Here is a 15,954-nt window from a genome sequence, read left to right as displayed (position 1 = left end):
TGTTAAAAAAACAAACCTAATTTTTAATGGGATTGTTGCATTAAGATAAGGGTGGGGGGGGGTGAATATTCATGTAATCAATTGTTCCCTTATTCACTGTAATTTATTTGTAATTAAGAAAATAATTCTTTTTTTTATTTGACATTACAGAGTATTTTGTGGTGGTCATTGGTAGCACTTTCAGAATAAATCTATATTGATTCCATGATGTAAGGAAATAAAATGTGAAAAAATGTTTTTTAGCCCAAAGTTTGTTATTTCAAAGAAGACTATTTTTTTTATTTTACATTTAATTGTATTAATTTGTTTGATTAGGACCACCAGGCCGTGCAGCTATGCCTCAGCCTGGAAACACAGCAGCTTTTCGAGCCGCACTTTGGACAAATATGGAGAAATTAATGGACCAAATTTATGCCGCCTGCGTCCAGGTAAAACTTTGACTACGAATTTGCTATAAAAAAACAAAACAATGAAACTGTGCTTTCATACGTAAATGTGTGTTACAGGTGCAGCATCTTCAGAAGGTCTTGATGAAGAAAAGAGACCCTGTGTCCCATGTTTGCTTTATTGATGAAATTGCAAAGGTGAGCATTATAGTTAGACGCTGGACATTAAGGCACAACTCTTGTATACTGTGCGTATAATAAACTGTGTGTATAATATATATATTTTTATATATTAGTTAGATTATCACTTGGTTAGAGCTACTTTGGATATTAGAGTTTTGCTTCTTTAAAAAATGATGCTAATATATTTTATGCTTAGATCTCATTTTAATATAGTTAGGCAGGTCTCCATTGTGATGACCTGCCTACAACTATCATGCCAACCTTATTTTTATAAGGATTGAGGTTTTTTGTTCCACTATACATTGAATGGGATTAATGCTACAGTAATTGGATCTAATTTTTTTTATATGCATAACCGTTTGTTTTAAGCTGACACACAATATTGTAAGCAATGATAAAATAACTAGTATATGAGTAGTTTGTTTTGCACCTTTCTTCACTAATAGCGGTAGTCTTTTAGTTTCAGCACTATAAAAACCAGTTTGTAAACAGTGATGACTATTATACTTCTCTAGGTTCTCTATTGGTCACGTAGAGTTATGTGGGGATTCTTACGACTGATTTCTATGTGTCCGTTTGTTTATATGGAGCTTGGCCTAAAATAAATCATTATATTTATAAACGTTTTAATAAAATCCCTTTCTATCTATGGCTGCAATTTATGCAATAAATATAGTAGGTGAAATTATATAAGTTGTTTAGCGGAATAGATCATGTCCACCAGTTTTATACATTTAAATACACAAATTTCTATTTCTTCCACTTTCTTTATATATATTTTTCCTTTATTTCCTTCTGTTTTTACAACATAACACATTGTTCTTGGTAGCTGGTTATTTTATGTTATACTGCTTAAGTTACTTATGGACAGCCCCAAACACTAGCATCCAGTCCAGCAATGTTAATGGCCCATTGGCATCATATGGGGCCGGTGGTGGAACCATCTATCTACCGGTACTTTCTTACTTTAGAGTGCACTTGAAAAGTCAACACAGAGTGGTTATGGATTGAATATGGAAAGTTGGACACTATATAAACTATCAATCCCTGTTTTTAATACAACTTGAATAAATATGCTATAATAGTAGTTACAAATAAATAAGAGAGACAGATGAATGATAACAGCGAAAAGCCGTACACAGACACACTCCTATTACCTCCAATGTAAAGGAAAACACTTTCAAGATAGATGGCATCTGAAGAGTTATATTGCAAATAGACATAAAATTAATTTATAGTTAATATAGAAGTTAATACAAACATATATATATATATATATATATATATATATATATATATAATTTATTTGTATAAGTAAACCGGCATTTAGTCCATACATAGCAATTACTTTAATTAATATTAAGTAACATCAAATCAGTTAATACTAGATAAATACTAGATTGTGTATATTGGTAAATCTCTTACACTTTTCAGATAAATAAACACAGTATTTATGACCGTAAATAATGAAGCTAAAATCAATAACAATGTAATGCTCCCACTTGCAATATGAGCAAGTTATATTCAATGTTTTTACATTATTGAAATTGAACGAATACAAAAACGCAAGTTGAGTCTTGTAATATGATTCCTGACTATATCTCTGCTAGCCTCACATGCAGGTTATGACTTTGGTGACAGTATATCATAATAGTCACTCAATTTCTGAGTGTACCTTTAGCATTTTTGGCGTTTGCTACGGAAAAGGTATATAATGGGTCAGTAGTACGTAACATGCATAAAATCTGAACCTGAGATTGACAGAAACTCCGCATACAGAGTGATGAAAGTGGTAACATGCAGTTTTTTAGGCTTAAAGGTAAAAAACCAAAGAAAACCGTGACACGGTCATGATTACATACTTCTGCAAACAAATATTTAAGAACTGTTCTTAAAGTTAATGACTGTTGTCAAAGATTAAAGGCAACAAACCCATTTGGTCACCTGTAATGAATACATTTGTAATTTGTTTGTATTTATAGGCCATTCGGTTCATGTACTTAAAAACATATAAAAGTAAATATATTTGAGGTTATACAGAAGAATAAATAGGTTACTATCTAACCATTTTCCATTGTCAGTTCTTATCATGCATCCAGTGGGAGAAGAATATTTGTAGGGGTAGGATTAATGTATATATGAGACAATGTATATGTGGGAGGACAAGAAATATGTATATTGCATTAATGTGTGAAACACAATGTGTGGGGAAATTGTGTGTTTTGTGGAAGATATTTGTATGGGGAAGAATGTATATTTGTTTTTGGAGGTTGACTGGTGAGTAAAATGTATAATGTGTATGATGCCGAATGCATCTATGGAATAGAGTGGTGTGTGTGTGTTGAGGAGAAATGTGCAGGTGAATGCGTGTTTTGGTAGTATGCACCTGTATATATGGGATATTGTTTTCCATTGTATATGGTTTGTGTATGTGTTGCTAAATGCTTTATATTAGTGTATGCTGCCCACACTGTTCTGCCACCTCACATAATACTCATAATCTGTGATAACAAACACTACAGGGCCACTACACGCAATGCTCACATACTGCTACCCACATACAGTACTCACATCCTGCAACAAGTTGCACTGAATCACCAAACCGACACAATTTTCACATTCTGCTACAAACACCACTACATTGTCACCTTAACTCAATACTCACACACTGCTACAGTCTACAATACACTGCACTGCATCCCACACAAACCTGACACCCATAGCAGGAGATGAGCAAAAGCATTTCAGTTCCCAAAATGATTCTCCATGACTTTCAGTTTTTGCAAATCAGTCACAGATATTGTATTACTGGTTAAAACAATAAAATGGTTTAAAAAGAGTATTCAAGAATTGAAAATTATATTCATAACATACTATTTGTAACATACTACTTTGTTATTTTATTAGGTACCCCACATAATACTGAAACCCGCACAATGGTACATTTAAAACTAGACTGCACCACGCACATTCTGTGCAATAGCCTAAACAACACTTCCATCTACCACCCATCACAGCACTGACACCAACACTATAATACAGCTTTATTAATGCTGCCATCAGAAAGTACACTGAACTCACCGCCTCAATTAAATGATCAAATATGTGTCATCAAGTACAATGCGCTACTACATTGCTAATAAATAAATAGTACAGAACATAATAGTCAGTTAAACATTAAAAATTGATTATTAACAGAAGTTGTATATGTATTCACAGTTCATAACACTATATATTCTGTTTTGTTGTAGCACTTTTTAGAAATACAAAATTAAAATAAAATATATTTTGACATTAATGGTGTTCAAAGGCCAGACCAGCGGTTTATTACTCTGTCAGAAGACACCAAACCAATTAATATAAGTTTTAATCCATTCACCCTTAATGAGCTTCATACTTGGTGAACAAGGAGGTTGAGGATCAAAACATAATCAGATTTAGTCTTATCCCTTTACTGCTGCGGATTAAAACAATTCAACATGCCACGGAGTGAAAATCTCTAATGTCCTTACAAAAGTTGGAACTTTCAATACTAACTGTATGGTCATTTTTGTGTACTATAAATCGTTGACCTGTGTTGCTTCATTATATCTCAACTGCTCTTGGCTGTATGATTTCACAGCTCTATAATGAGTACCATGCTGTTTTCACTTTATTGTACATTACCTGTTCAGCAAACCACACTTTTTGTTATGTATATTTTGGGTGAATATGAATAAAAGCTGCCATACTTGCTAATTATGCCCAGGGTCTAGATGACAAAATCGGTTGAATGGTTTGCCTCCTAGCTAATGTATGCCGAAAGGGGAGGAAAAAGGGCTTTACTTGTGTTAGCAAAAAGAAAAAGGCACCCAATGTGTACCTGTAAAGGCATGACAGAACTTTCTGATTCTTTCATTGATTTCATCTAGAAAATTCACATTTAAAATAACTAGACTTATAGGCATATTCAATTGTCCGCGTTACTCGGAAAAGTAACGTGGCTTACGCACTATTGCCGTTATTACGGTAATAGTACGCATAATTACCGTTATCGAAATCCGGCTTAGAATTACCGTAATAACCGTAATAGTTTTAACGCCGCGTTACTTTTGCAAGTAACACGGACAATTAAATATGCCCCTTAAAACGCAGGATTTTGTAAGAACCTAACAAGAAATTAAATATTCAAATATGCATTTATATTGAGATTTCAATTAATATTTATTATTTATTAAAAAATTTTTATAGAATTGTATATGGTTTTCTTTAACTAGTGCACATGTATGGTATGTTTATCATTTTGGTTTTATGGTATATTTCTTAAGCCATGAAATATAGTCTGTATCAGTGTATGCATAGAGGTGTACCTGCTCGACTAGGTCTCTGCAAGGTACATAAATGAACAGAGCAGGGAGCCGGCAGAGCAAAGACTGCAACAAGTAGCCTAAATGCACATGGAAGTTTTTAAACTGTCCATGCTGTGTTCCATTTTTCTATTCATAGAGATGCACCAGTACACTAGGTATCATTCATTCCTGTGAAAAAGGGACTTAGTGCTTCTTTTTTTAACTCTTTATGTTTCAAAGTTGAAGAAAAGACTGTTAAAAGTTATTAAAACACAGTGCTTTAGTGATATTAATAGTGTTATTAATTATATTGGGAGTAAAGGAATTATCTTTAAAGATAGTAAATATAACTATTACAGCTGACGGTGTAAAGTAGGGAACACTAGCCATGCGTTTGGAAGGGTGGTAGGACTACTGTTAGAATGGAGATTATTACCAAGCTGTTAGAATACCTAGTCAGGTAAGAGGTTGATGACTGGACCCTTCCCTAAATAGCCATGGGGTACAAACCAATGGAAAGTATCTGCTTTATCATGCAGGGTAATAAAAAATGTTTTTCCATGTGTGCAAATAGCCTAATTTGAAGGGGATATGGGGAGGGGGGCTTGGGTATGGCCTATTTCCAGTGTCTAGGAAATACACATTTTTACGGTAGTAAAGATATGGGGCACCAGTTTTATAGAATGCGTACTCAGGTCTTGAGGAGGATAAGAAAGAAAAATTATACAGGGGTCTTTGTAGATTGGTGCTTCCAGCATTGAATTTACAAGATTGTGTACTTTATGTCAAAAGAGGGATATTCTTGGGCAGGACCAACAAATGTAATATAACCTCCCCCTGTGGCCACAGTTCTTTTATATGGGCTGAAATGTAACTGCTGGCTTTCTTGCAGTTTTTCACAACAATCTTCATCTGGGGGGACAATATTTTTCCCAATCCCCATCGTGTCTGCTCTGTGAACCTAAAGATAGATTTAGCAATAAATTATAAAATAAAGACGTTATACCTTTTATGCATGTTGTCTCAAAGGCAGACTGACGTAAGGTCTCTGAGAGCTTCTGAGGGGGTAGATGGATGTAGGAAATGTCTGATTTGTGAATACTCATAGAATTTTGGTTGCAAGAATCAAGGGCAAGCGGATACCAGCTCAGGTCCAAGAGTTAAAAGGTTAGCAACTAAGCCCAGAGGTAAAAGATAGGTTATTCCATATTGGCGTAATGGAGGAGATAGCAGTAGAAAGATTGAACAACTACAGGTCCTGTATTTCTTTTCCTTTTTGCAATCTGATTTTTTATTGAAACTGGTATAGCAATTGTACAAGTCAAAAACAGTATGTGCACAAAATAAGTGAAGTAAACAATCAATATCATAATAGATAAGTTTTAGCATGAACCTAGGTAATAACAGCTCTATTTCAGTAAGAGATCATGTTGTACAAGCTTATACATGCCAGTATATGGATAACATTAATAGAAACCGGTCAAGCTGTAAAATGGGATGGGGAAGGGGCAGGGGGAAATGGAAGGAGTATGCAAGAAGTGGGAATGAAAGCCGGGAAATGAATCTAGTTGTGGCCATAGGCAAAAGAACTTTGAAGAAACTCTGAGCAGTGTAACCATCTTAAGAAGGTTGGCAAGCATAGATCTAGGAATCAATTGAGGTCCCATAATTGTATAAAAATAAGTGTTGTAAGGCTGTGCAGCACAGAGAATGTGTTTCTTGGGTAAGCCCCAGATGCATGAGAGGGAAGGGTAAGTTTAAGGCTCTGGTTTCATTACCTACCCAGGAATTCGTACCAGGAGGATGTCCAATAATATAATGCACCGACTGTGTATCCTCACCATCTTCTTTTGGTAGTTTTTTTTTGTTTATTGCTTGGGCTAACATTTGGGTTAATTTTAAGGAATTTAATTAGGTTTGCATTGGAAGTTTGTTTTTTTTTTGGGGGGGGGGGGGGGCAGGGAGCACAATAATGCAGGGAGGGATGACCGTTTGTGCACATGTCACTGGCCTGTTGCACTGGCAAGGGAAAGAAGGCTACAGTACTACCAATAATCCAGTATTGGGCAAACTGCTCAGGAAGTGGTATGATTTACCAATTAAATTTAAAAAGCATGTGCAAGAGTAGTGATCCCTCCGACCTTTAATTTAGAAGGAAGGGGAAGGGGGCAGACATCTTTAATGTTAGTAAATCAAGAGTGGGTAGAGGGATGGAATGCTATAAGAATAGATAAAGAGCATGTGTGGACTGAGCAGCAAGATAATGCTTTTAGAGATGTAGGTCATTCCTTTTGGATGACTAGAACGTAATGGTTCCTTTAATAGATCCGGGAGTTATTTGGTTACGGACACGGGCGGGAGAAAAAGGAAGGAGGAAAAGCAGAGAAAAATGCTGTTGAGGGATCATAACATTCAACTTACTGGCAGATAGATTGATAGGTGTGTGCAGTAGGTGCTCTGTACCTGAAAAAGCAAGAAAACAAACAAACATTTTTAACATTAACATTTTTCCTCCTCTGGTTTAGAAATGCTGTGTGTATTTCTAGGAGACCCTGTACAGCACTCATAATTTACTTAGTGATATCTAATATGCTGGCCCCACAAATGCTTGTCATATCAGACAAATTGGTCATGTTTGCCCAAGCAGACCAGATATTGCGCAGACTGTGGCTCCGCAAACAATTGTTTTAAGCGATCACAAACTGATCGGATGTAATAAGGCTTAGTACGTAATCCGGTCGACCAATGAGCTGCTTCAGCTCATGTTGGAGGTCATTTGCTGATCTGGAAATTACATATATACACAGACACCTTAAACTTTTTTTTGTATGCAGCCAAAAAGTTCACAGATCCAGTGGTTGCTATTCAGGCAGATGATCCGGATTGAATAGGTCCTGGTTACAGTTAATTGGTGATATTACAACTGTCACTGTTTGTAACATAGAGTGAAAAGTGTCAAGGAACATGAGGGTGAAAAGTAGAGATGGGCGGGTCCGGTTCTCCGAGAACCGAACCCACCCGAACTTTGGGTATCCGAGTACCGAGCTGAGCAGCTCGGTACTCTCCCGCCAATTCCGAATCCAAATCGAGGCCGAACGTCATTGTGACGTCGTCGGATCTCGGGACTCGGTTCTCGCGATACTTCAACTTTATAAATACACGCCTCCACAGCAATCCATCGCCATTTGACAGAGGGAGAGAGCAGGGTGTAGTCATAGGCTAATTAGAGCAGGGACAGAGAAAGAATACAATATTGTTCTTGCAATTGCTCTAACCAAAATCGCTAGTGCAGAGAGGAGGATAGAGGTTTATTATTTTTTCTTCATATTTGGCACTCCCCAGCGCTTTTGGGTTGTCCCCCATAATTGTGCATTAATATTTCTGGCTGTCAAAAGTCATATCTGTCAGCAGTATCTACTCAATAAATGTTAGCACTCCTCAGTGTTTTTGGGGTGTCCTCTCTAATTGTGCATTAATATTTCTGGCTGTCAAAAGTCATATCTGTCAGCAGTATCTACTCAATAAATGTTAGCACTCCTCAGTGTTTTTGGGGTGTCCTCTCTAATTGTGCATTAATATTTCTGGCTGTCAAAAGTCATATCTGTCAGCAGTATCTACTCAATAATTTTAAGCACTCCTCAGTGTTTTTGGGGTGTCCTCTCTAATTGTGCATTAATATTTCTGGCTGTCAAAAGTCATATCTGTCAGCAGTATCTACTCAATAATTTTAAGCACTCCTCAGTGTTTTTGGGGTGTCCTCCCTAATTGTGCATTAATATTTCTGGCTGTCAAAAGTCATATCTGTCAGCAGTATCTACTCAATAATTTTAAGCACTCCTCAGTGTTTTTGGGGTGTCCTCTCTAATTGTGCATTAATATTTCTGGCTGTCAAAAGTCATATCTGTCAGCAGTATCTACTCAATAATTTTAAGCACTCCTCAGTGTTTTTGGGGTGTCCTCTCTAATTGTGCATTAATATTTCTGGCTGTCAAAAGTCATATCTGTCAGCAGTATCTACTCAATAATTTTAAGCACTCCTCAGTGTTTTTGGGGTGTCCTCTCTAATTGTGCATTAATATTTCTGGCTGTCAAAAGTCATATCTGTCAGCAGTATCTACTCAATAATTTTAAGCACTCCTCAGTGTTTTTGGGGTGTCCTCTCTAATTGTGCATTAATATTTCTGGCTGTCAAAAGTCATATCTGTCAGCAGTATCTACTCAATAAATGTTAGCACTCCTCAGTGTTTTTGGGGTGTCCTCTCTAATTGTGCATTAATATTTCTGGCTGTCAAAAGTCATATCTGTCAGCAGTATCTACTCAATAATTTTAAGCACTCCTCAGTGTTTTTGGGGTGTCCTCTCTAATTGTGCATTAATATTTCTGGCTGTCAAAAGTCATATCTGTCAGCAGTATCTACTCAATAATTTTAAGCACTCCTCAGTGTTTTTGGGGTGTCCTCCCTAATTGTGCATTAATATTTCTGGCTGTCAAAAGTCATATCTGTCAGCAGTATCTACTCAATAATTTTAAGCACTCCTCAGTGTTTTTGGGGTGTCCTCTCTAATTGTGCATTAATATTTCTGGCTGTCAAAAGTCATATCTGTCAGCAGTATCTACTCAATAATTTTAAGCACTCCTCAGTGTTTTTGGGGTGTCCTCTCTAATTGTGCATTAATATTTCTGGCTGTCAAAAGTCATATCTGTCAGCAGTATCTACTCAATAATTTTAAGCACTCCTCAGTGTTTTTGGGGTGTCCTCTCTAATTGTGCATTAATATTTCTGGCTGTCAAAAGTCATATCTGTCAGCAGTATCTACTCAATAATTTTAAGCACTCCTCAGTGTTTTTGGGGTGTCCTCTCTAATTGTGCATTAATATTTCTGGCTGTCAAAAGTCATATCTGTCAGCAGTATCTACTCAATAATTTTAAGCACTCCTCAGTGTTTTTGGGGTGTCCTCTCTAATTGTGCATTAATATTTCTGGCTGTCAAAAGTCATATCTGTCAGCAGTATCTACGCAATGGATTCAAAGCAGTCCACATATGATCTAAATGAGCAACCAGGTTCTGTCACCAGTCCTGATGTTAGTGTTCCCAGTACGTCATCTGGCCAAGGCGATGTCAAACAACAGAGTGTTTTCAAATTAGTGCAAAAAACAAAAACCAAAAAAAAATTTACTGTATTGAAGCGAAAACGAAGTGTAACTGAGCAAAAGTTAAGTGACGATAAAAAAAAAATTGCAAGCATGCCATTCTACACACGCAGTGGCAAAGAGAGAATGAGGCCTTCACCTTTGGCTATTAGTGGCAGATCCCAAAAAGTTACCCAGCCTACAATTGGTGCACAACTACTGTTACGCGTCAAAGCTGAGCTGCAAGATACCAGTGAGGCATTACAGGAGAATATTTGCTCTGATTCACAAATGACAACAATCCCTGTGGAGAGTCCATCCAACAGTGGGATGTCTAATCGTGAGCATTCTGCTGATGTGTGCCTTAATAGCCCGAGTGTAGCCGGTGATACCCAAATTGAGGATGCCACTTTGGAATTAGAAGAGGATGAGGAGGAGATTTGTGTAGGCGACGAGGGCGCTAATGATGATGTTGATGATTATGATGCAGACAGATACCGAATTGCCTTTCTCAATTTCTATTTATATTCTAGATTATATAACGGCTGAATAGTTTTCTATTTTACTCCTAGTGGAGAGAGGATCTGATGCAGACAGATACCAAACTGCCTTTGTCCATTTCAATTTATATTGTACAGTATATAACGGCTGAATTTATTAGTATTTTATACAAGTGGAGGGGGGCCCAGAGAGACAGAAACCAAACTGGCTTTCTCCATGTCAATTAATATTGTACAGTCTATAACGGCTGGATTTTTTGGTATTTTATACAAGTGGAGGGGGGCCTAGAGAGACAGAAACCAAACTGGCTTTCTCCATGTCAATTAATATTGTACAGTCTATAATGGCTGAATTTTTTGGTATTTTATACAAGTGGAGGGGGGCCTTGAGAGACAGAAACCAAACTGGCTTTTTCCATTTCTTTACATATTTAACTATAAGTGTAGGGTGTAATATACATTCAAAGACGATGGCTGCATTGCCAATATGCATAGATGGAGAGGAAGACAATCTGTTTTGTGTGTAGAATAGGCCTACCAACGAAGAATTAAACTGTTTTTTGGGATGATTTATTACCTCAACAATTAGATTACTTGTCTCTAAAACAGTTGGAGCACTAAATTGGGTTAATTTAGGCCCAAAAACATGGATTTTCCCAAAAAATAGCAAAACAAAACCAAACAAAACCAAAACCAAAACCAAAACACGCAATGGAGGTTTTGCAAAACCAAAACCAAAACCAAAACACGACGGTAATCCAGATCCAAAACCGAATCCAAAACCAAAACACGGGGGTCAGTGACCATCTCTAGTGAAAAGTAAAAGTGATGGCAGTTACAATTCCAAATTCCTGGATCATTTTTTTTCTAACAACAAAACCGTGCAAAAGAAAAAATATAAAATGTTATCTACATAACATAAATAACATCTATGTCCTTAGACTAGAAGTGATTTATTTCTTTGTGCTAGACCAGTGCTTTCCAAGTATTTTAATGAAGAGACCTGTGTTTCTATTATAACTGAGTTCACTGGCCAAATAGTCTTATTAGAGGTGTATTAAAAAAAATGTCATCCAAAAGAATATGTTTTGAAGAGCATAGGGCCAAAACATTTGTTTATGGAGGTATGCCAGGTAGACAGCTCTCTAGCACTGACTTACATTTCAACTGCCTGGGTTAATCATATCCAGTTAAATAATACACTATGTTTGCTTCTTTTAAGTGAATAGGGGCCTTTTATTCCTGAAGCTGTGGAAATAAATTAGTGTGTTTGGTATGCTGTTGAAGTCTGGCAAGAATTATTTTAATAAGTTAACTATTCAATCAATTCAAAGGCATAGAATCATAAATCACAAAGTACAGCATGCCTGGAAATGAATTCAATTATATTGCTTTCTTTGTCATGTCTGAACATAACTATACAAGTGCAAGGAAATGTTACCTGGGTCACTGCTTATCAACACAAATAGAGTGTTGTGTAATAGATTTCAAGATCCTTCCTTTGTGGGAGACAGGTTGTATCCCCATTTTTGTCAATTTTTACATTTTCACATAGAATATTTTATTTTACTTCTTAGTCTACCATATGTATTTGATATTGGTTTTTTTTTTTTCATTTATTGACTTTCATTTGTTACCTTACATTAATAAAGTCTCAAAAAGATAGCTATTTGAACATCCTCGGTCGTTGGTGGGGGGAGCAGGGTAGTTAAAAAAACAAACAACCAAAACATACTCACGTGATCGCGGAGCCGGCATCCCTCCTCTGCTGCTCTGTGCTCCATTCAGACTGTCTGAATGCAGGGTGTGATGTCATTATGTCATGCCCAGCATTCAGTCAGTCTGGAGCAATGGAGCACAGAGCAGCAGAGAAGACCAAGAAAGCAGAGAGGAGAAAAGGTGAGTGAAGGGAGGAAAACGAGGGGGGGCACAGAGGGGTTAAAAAACGGGGAGGCAGCATGACAGAGGGGTTAAAAAACGAGGGGGGCACAGAGGGGTCAAAAAATGGGGGGGTGCAGCATGACATAGGGGTTAAAAAATGAGGGGGGCACAGAGGGGTTAAAAATGGGGGGCAGCATGACAGAGGGGTTAAAAAATGAGGGGGGGGCACAGAGGGGTTAAAAAATGCGAAGCAGCATGACATATTGGTTAAAAAATGAGGGGGGCACAGAGGGGTTAAAAACGGGGGGGGGGGGAGCATGACGGGTTAAAAAATGAGGGGGGGCACAGAGGGGTTAAAAAACGGGGGGCAGCATGACAGGGGTTAAAAAATGAGGGGGGGCACAGAGAGGTTAAAAACGGGGGGCAGCATGACAGAGGGGTTAAAAAACGGGGGGCAGCAAGACATAGGGGTTATAAAATGAGGGGGGCACAGAGGGGTTAAAAAACGGGGGGGGGGGGGGCAGCATGACAGAGGGATTAAAAAATGTGGGGGGCACAGAGGGGTTAAAAAAACGGGGAGGCAGCATGACAGAGGGGTTAAAAAATTGGGGACACAGAGGGGTTAAAAAACAGAGGTCAGCATGGCACAGTGGGGTTAAAAAAACAGGGGTCAGCATGGCACAGTGGGGTTAAAAAATGGTGGGCAGCATGGCACAGTGGGGTTAAAAAGGGGGGGAGGCATGGCACAGTGGGATTGAAAAAGGGGGGGGGAGCAGCATAGTATAGTGTGTTGAAGGGGAGCCAGGTGAAGGGGCAAAAGCAGCATGGAGGGCGCAGTGTGATCATAAGGCATGGCGATGATGATGGGGCACATTATTGTAATATTGGAGCTGGGGAAGGCCTAATTATTAATCGTGGATGGTATTGATTTAACGCCAGGGTTGTTTGGAATTATCTAAATGTAGTTATTTTTTTACCAAATAGGGTCCCCCGCAACTAAAGAAACATGCAGCCACAGGTGGTGAAAGTGAGAAGAACAGGTAGGAGAGAGCAGGACAGTATGTGAAATGTTGTGATTCTAGTAGGGACAATGTCAATTTTTGGTGACGTCGATATTCAGTGATAAGCTGCGGGAGAGAGGAGGCTGCTGGGTCCCGGCGCCCGGCGGATTGGTAAGTTTATGTGCTCTTTCTTTTTTTTTATGGCTGGCCCGCGGCACCCCAGTGACAGCGCCGCGGCACCCCTGGGAGCCGCGGCGCACAGTTTGGGAACCGCCGGTGTACACAAAGAGTTCAGTCTTGGCCTGCACCTTACATTGGGCACAACACTCACCAAAAATTTACATTGTCCCTACTAGAATCACAACATTTCACATACTGTCCTGCTCTCTCCTACCTGTTCTTCTCACTTTCACCACCTGTGGCTGCATGTTTCTTTAGTTGCGGGGGTAAATTTATGTGCTCTTTCTTGTTTTTTATGGCTGGGAGAAGCGGAGGAGGACAGCGGGCAGCGGAGAAGGACAGCAGGAAGCGGAGGTGGACAGAGGGCAACGGAGGAGGACATAGGGCAGCAGAGGGGGGCAGCGGGCAGCAGAGGGGGGCAGCGGGCAGCAGAGGGGGGCAGCGGGCAGCAGAGGGGGGCAGCGGGCAGCAGAGGGGGGCAGCGGGCAGCAGAGTGCCTGGATGCAGAGGGGGCAGAGTGCCTGGATGCAGAGGGGGCAGAGTGCCTGGATGCAGAGGGAGCAGTGTGACAGAGGGCAGAGGAGGGGGACAGAGGGCAGAAGATGGGGACAGCGTGACAGAGGAGGGGGACAGCGTGACAGAGGGCAGAGGAGGGGGACAGCGTGACAGAGGGCAGAGGAGGGGGACAGCGTGACAGAGGGCAGTGAGAGGGGACAGCGTGAGAGGGGGCAGAGTGACTGGATGCAGAGGGGTACAGCGTGACAGAGGGCAGAGGAGGAGGACAGCGTGACAGAGGAGGGGGACAGCGTGACAGAGGGCAGTGAGAGGGGACAGCGTGAGAGATATCAGAGGGGGCAGAGTGACTGGATGCAGAGGGGGCAGTGTGTCTGGATGCAGAGGGGGCATTTTTGCATACAACTAAATAAGTATTTCTGTCCTGACCTAAATACTTATTACATTTTTTTGACCCAACTACTTCTAAAACAGGACTGCTCAGTAATTATTTTGGAGGGGTGCCTTGAAAAAATTTGGAGACTCTAAGGGTGCCGTGAACTGCAAAAGTTTGGGAACCACTGGTGTACACACTGCATTTTTTCTATACTACACTGTGGTGCTAGATGTCCTGAAAGTCAGGAGTGCTTGGACATATGTGACGCTCGGGCGAATTGAGAGCCTAGTGATTTTGATGTGTTAGCCACGCCCCAATGGCGCATTGCCACGCCCCAATGGCGCATTTGCCACGCCCCCAAATGCATGACCACACCTCCGAATCGTTTTGCGCTGCGGTTAGGCGGCGCAATTTTTTTAAGCATACTCAACTATAAGGGGGGCCCCATGAATTTGTTGTACCGGGGCCCTGAATTCCTCTTGGCAGCCCTGGTCTGACCCAGTGGTTGAAGTGGAAATTTAGAAGTGCTGGTATGGAACTTTCACTTTGAAATGAATAACCAGGGGCCATCTAGGGCCACCGAAGTTTTAGGGGTTTTGATAGTTAAATTAATTTTAGATGTACTTTAACACTATATAGTATAATATAAAACATAGTTAAAGTTGCAGGGTTATCCAACCTGTGTCCCCCATCTATCCTGTGTCCAATTACCTTTCCTCTGTATCCCTACACCTCTCCCTCATGTCTCCCCTGTGTACTTAAATTTTCCCTCATATATCCATAATATTATAATCAAACTTTCCAAAATATCTCACTTATATCTTTCATGTTATCCTTTATTTTTTCGTTACCTGTTTTTTTTTCTCTGTTCCTATGTGCCCCTATCTCCCTCTCTTCCTCCCTTCTTGCTCTCCCCTGTGGCTCACATCCTGCTTCTCTTAGCCCTCCCTAACTCTTTGATCCTCTCTATCTATCCTTGTTTTGGCTCCCATTATTCCCGCTCACTAGTGAATTCACACTATTGCCCCTCCTTCATCACACTTCTGCCCCCTCTGTTCTCTACTCAACTTTCTATGATTTTTTTCTTCTGTTTCTTCTATCCCTCTTCTCTCTGTCTTCGGTCCTCTGACTCCTCTTTGTGCCGCTACTCACCGACATGGTCGGGATGTGATGACGTCATGCACAACAGTCAGTGAGGAGGGAACCAGGAAAGAGGTGGTAGCTGCTGGATGCGGCACCTAATATTTTTTTTTTACAGGGTAGTTTGGCAGGCGTAGTGTAGCGTCTCTTAGAAATGGTGCACCCCCCATCCCCCACGCCTAGCTTAGCCCGCACTCCATCGGCCCCGGCTGCCAGTAAAGAAGTTGGGAAAAGAACTGCCGGTATATCATATCGGCACATACTGCCCCACTTCAAGCACTGGTTGTACCATGAAGTGAGTCAAGGGTTTCATGATGGCTGTTTGTTGCTGTGA

General features: G+C 39.8%; 1 protein-coding gene across 1 annotated transcript in view; it reads left to right on the top strand.

The window, feature by feature from the left end:
• Window positions 1-15,954, top strand: part of COG5 (component of oligomeric golgi complex 5) — a 295,484-nt gene that overhangs the window by 184,675 nt on the left and 94,855 nt on the right. Inside the window, exons 9-10 of the mRNA XM_075208803.1 lie at window positions 316-428; window positions 507-584. Coding sequence (XP_075064904.1) covers window positions 316-428; window positions 507-584 — 191 coding nt within the window. The remainder of the gene's footprint in view (window positions 1-315; window positions 429-506; window positions 585-15,954) is intronic.

Source organism: Mixophyes fleayi, chromosome 4, assembly GCF_038048845.1.
Source record: "Mixophyes fleayi isolate aMixFle1 chromosome 4, aMixFle1.hap1, whole genome shotgun sequence".
Classification (NCBI taxonomy): domain Eukaryota; kingdom Metazoa; phylum Chordata; class Amphibia; order Anura; family Limnodynastidae; genus Mixophyes; species Mixophyes fleayi.
This window is presented reverse-complemented; position numbering and strand designations above follow the sequence as displayed.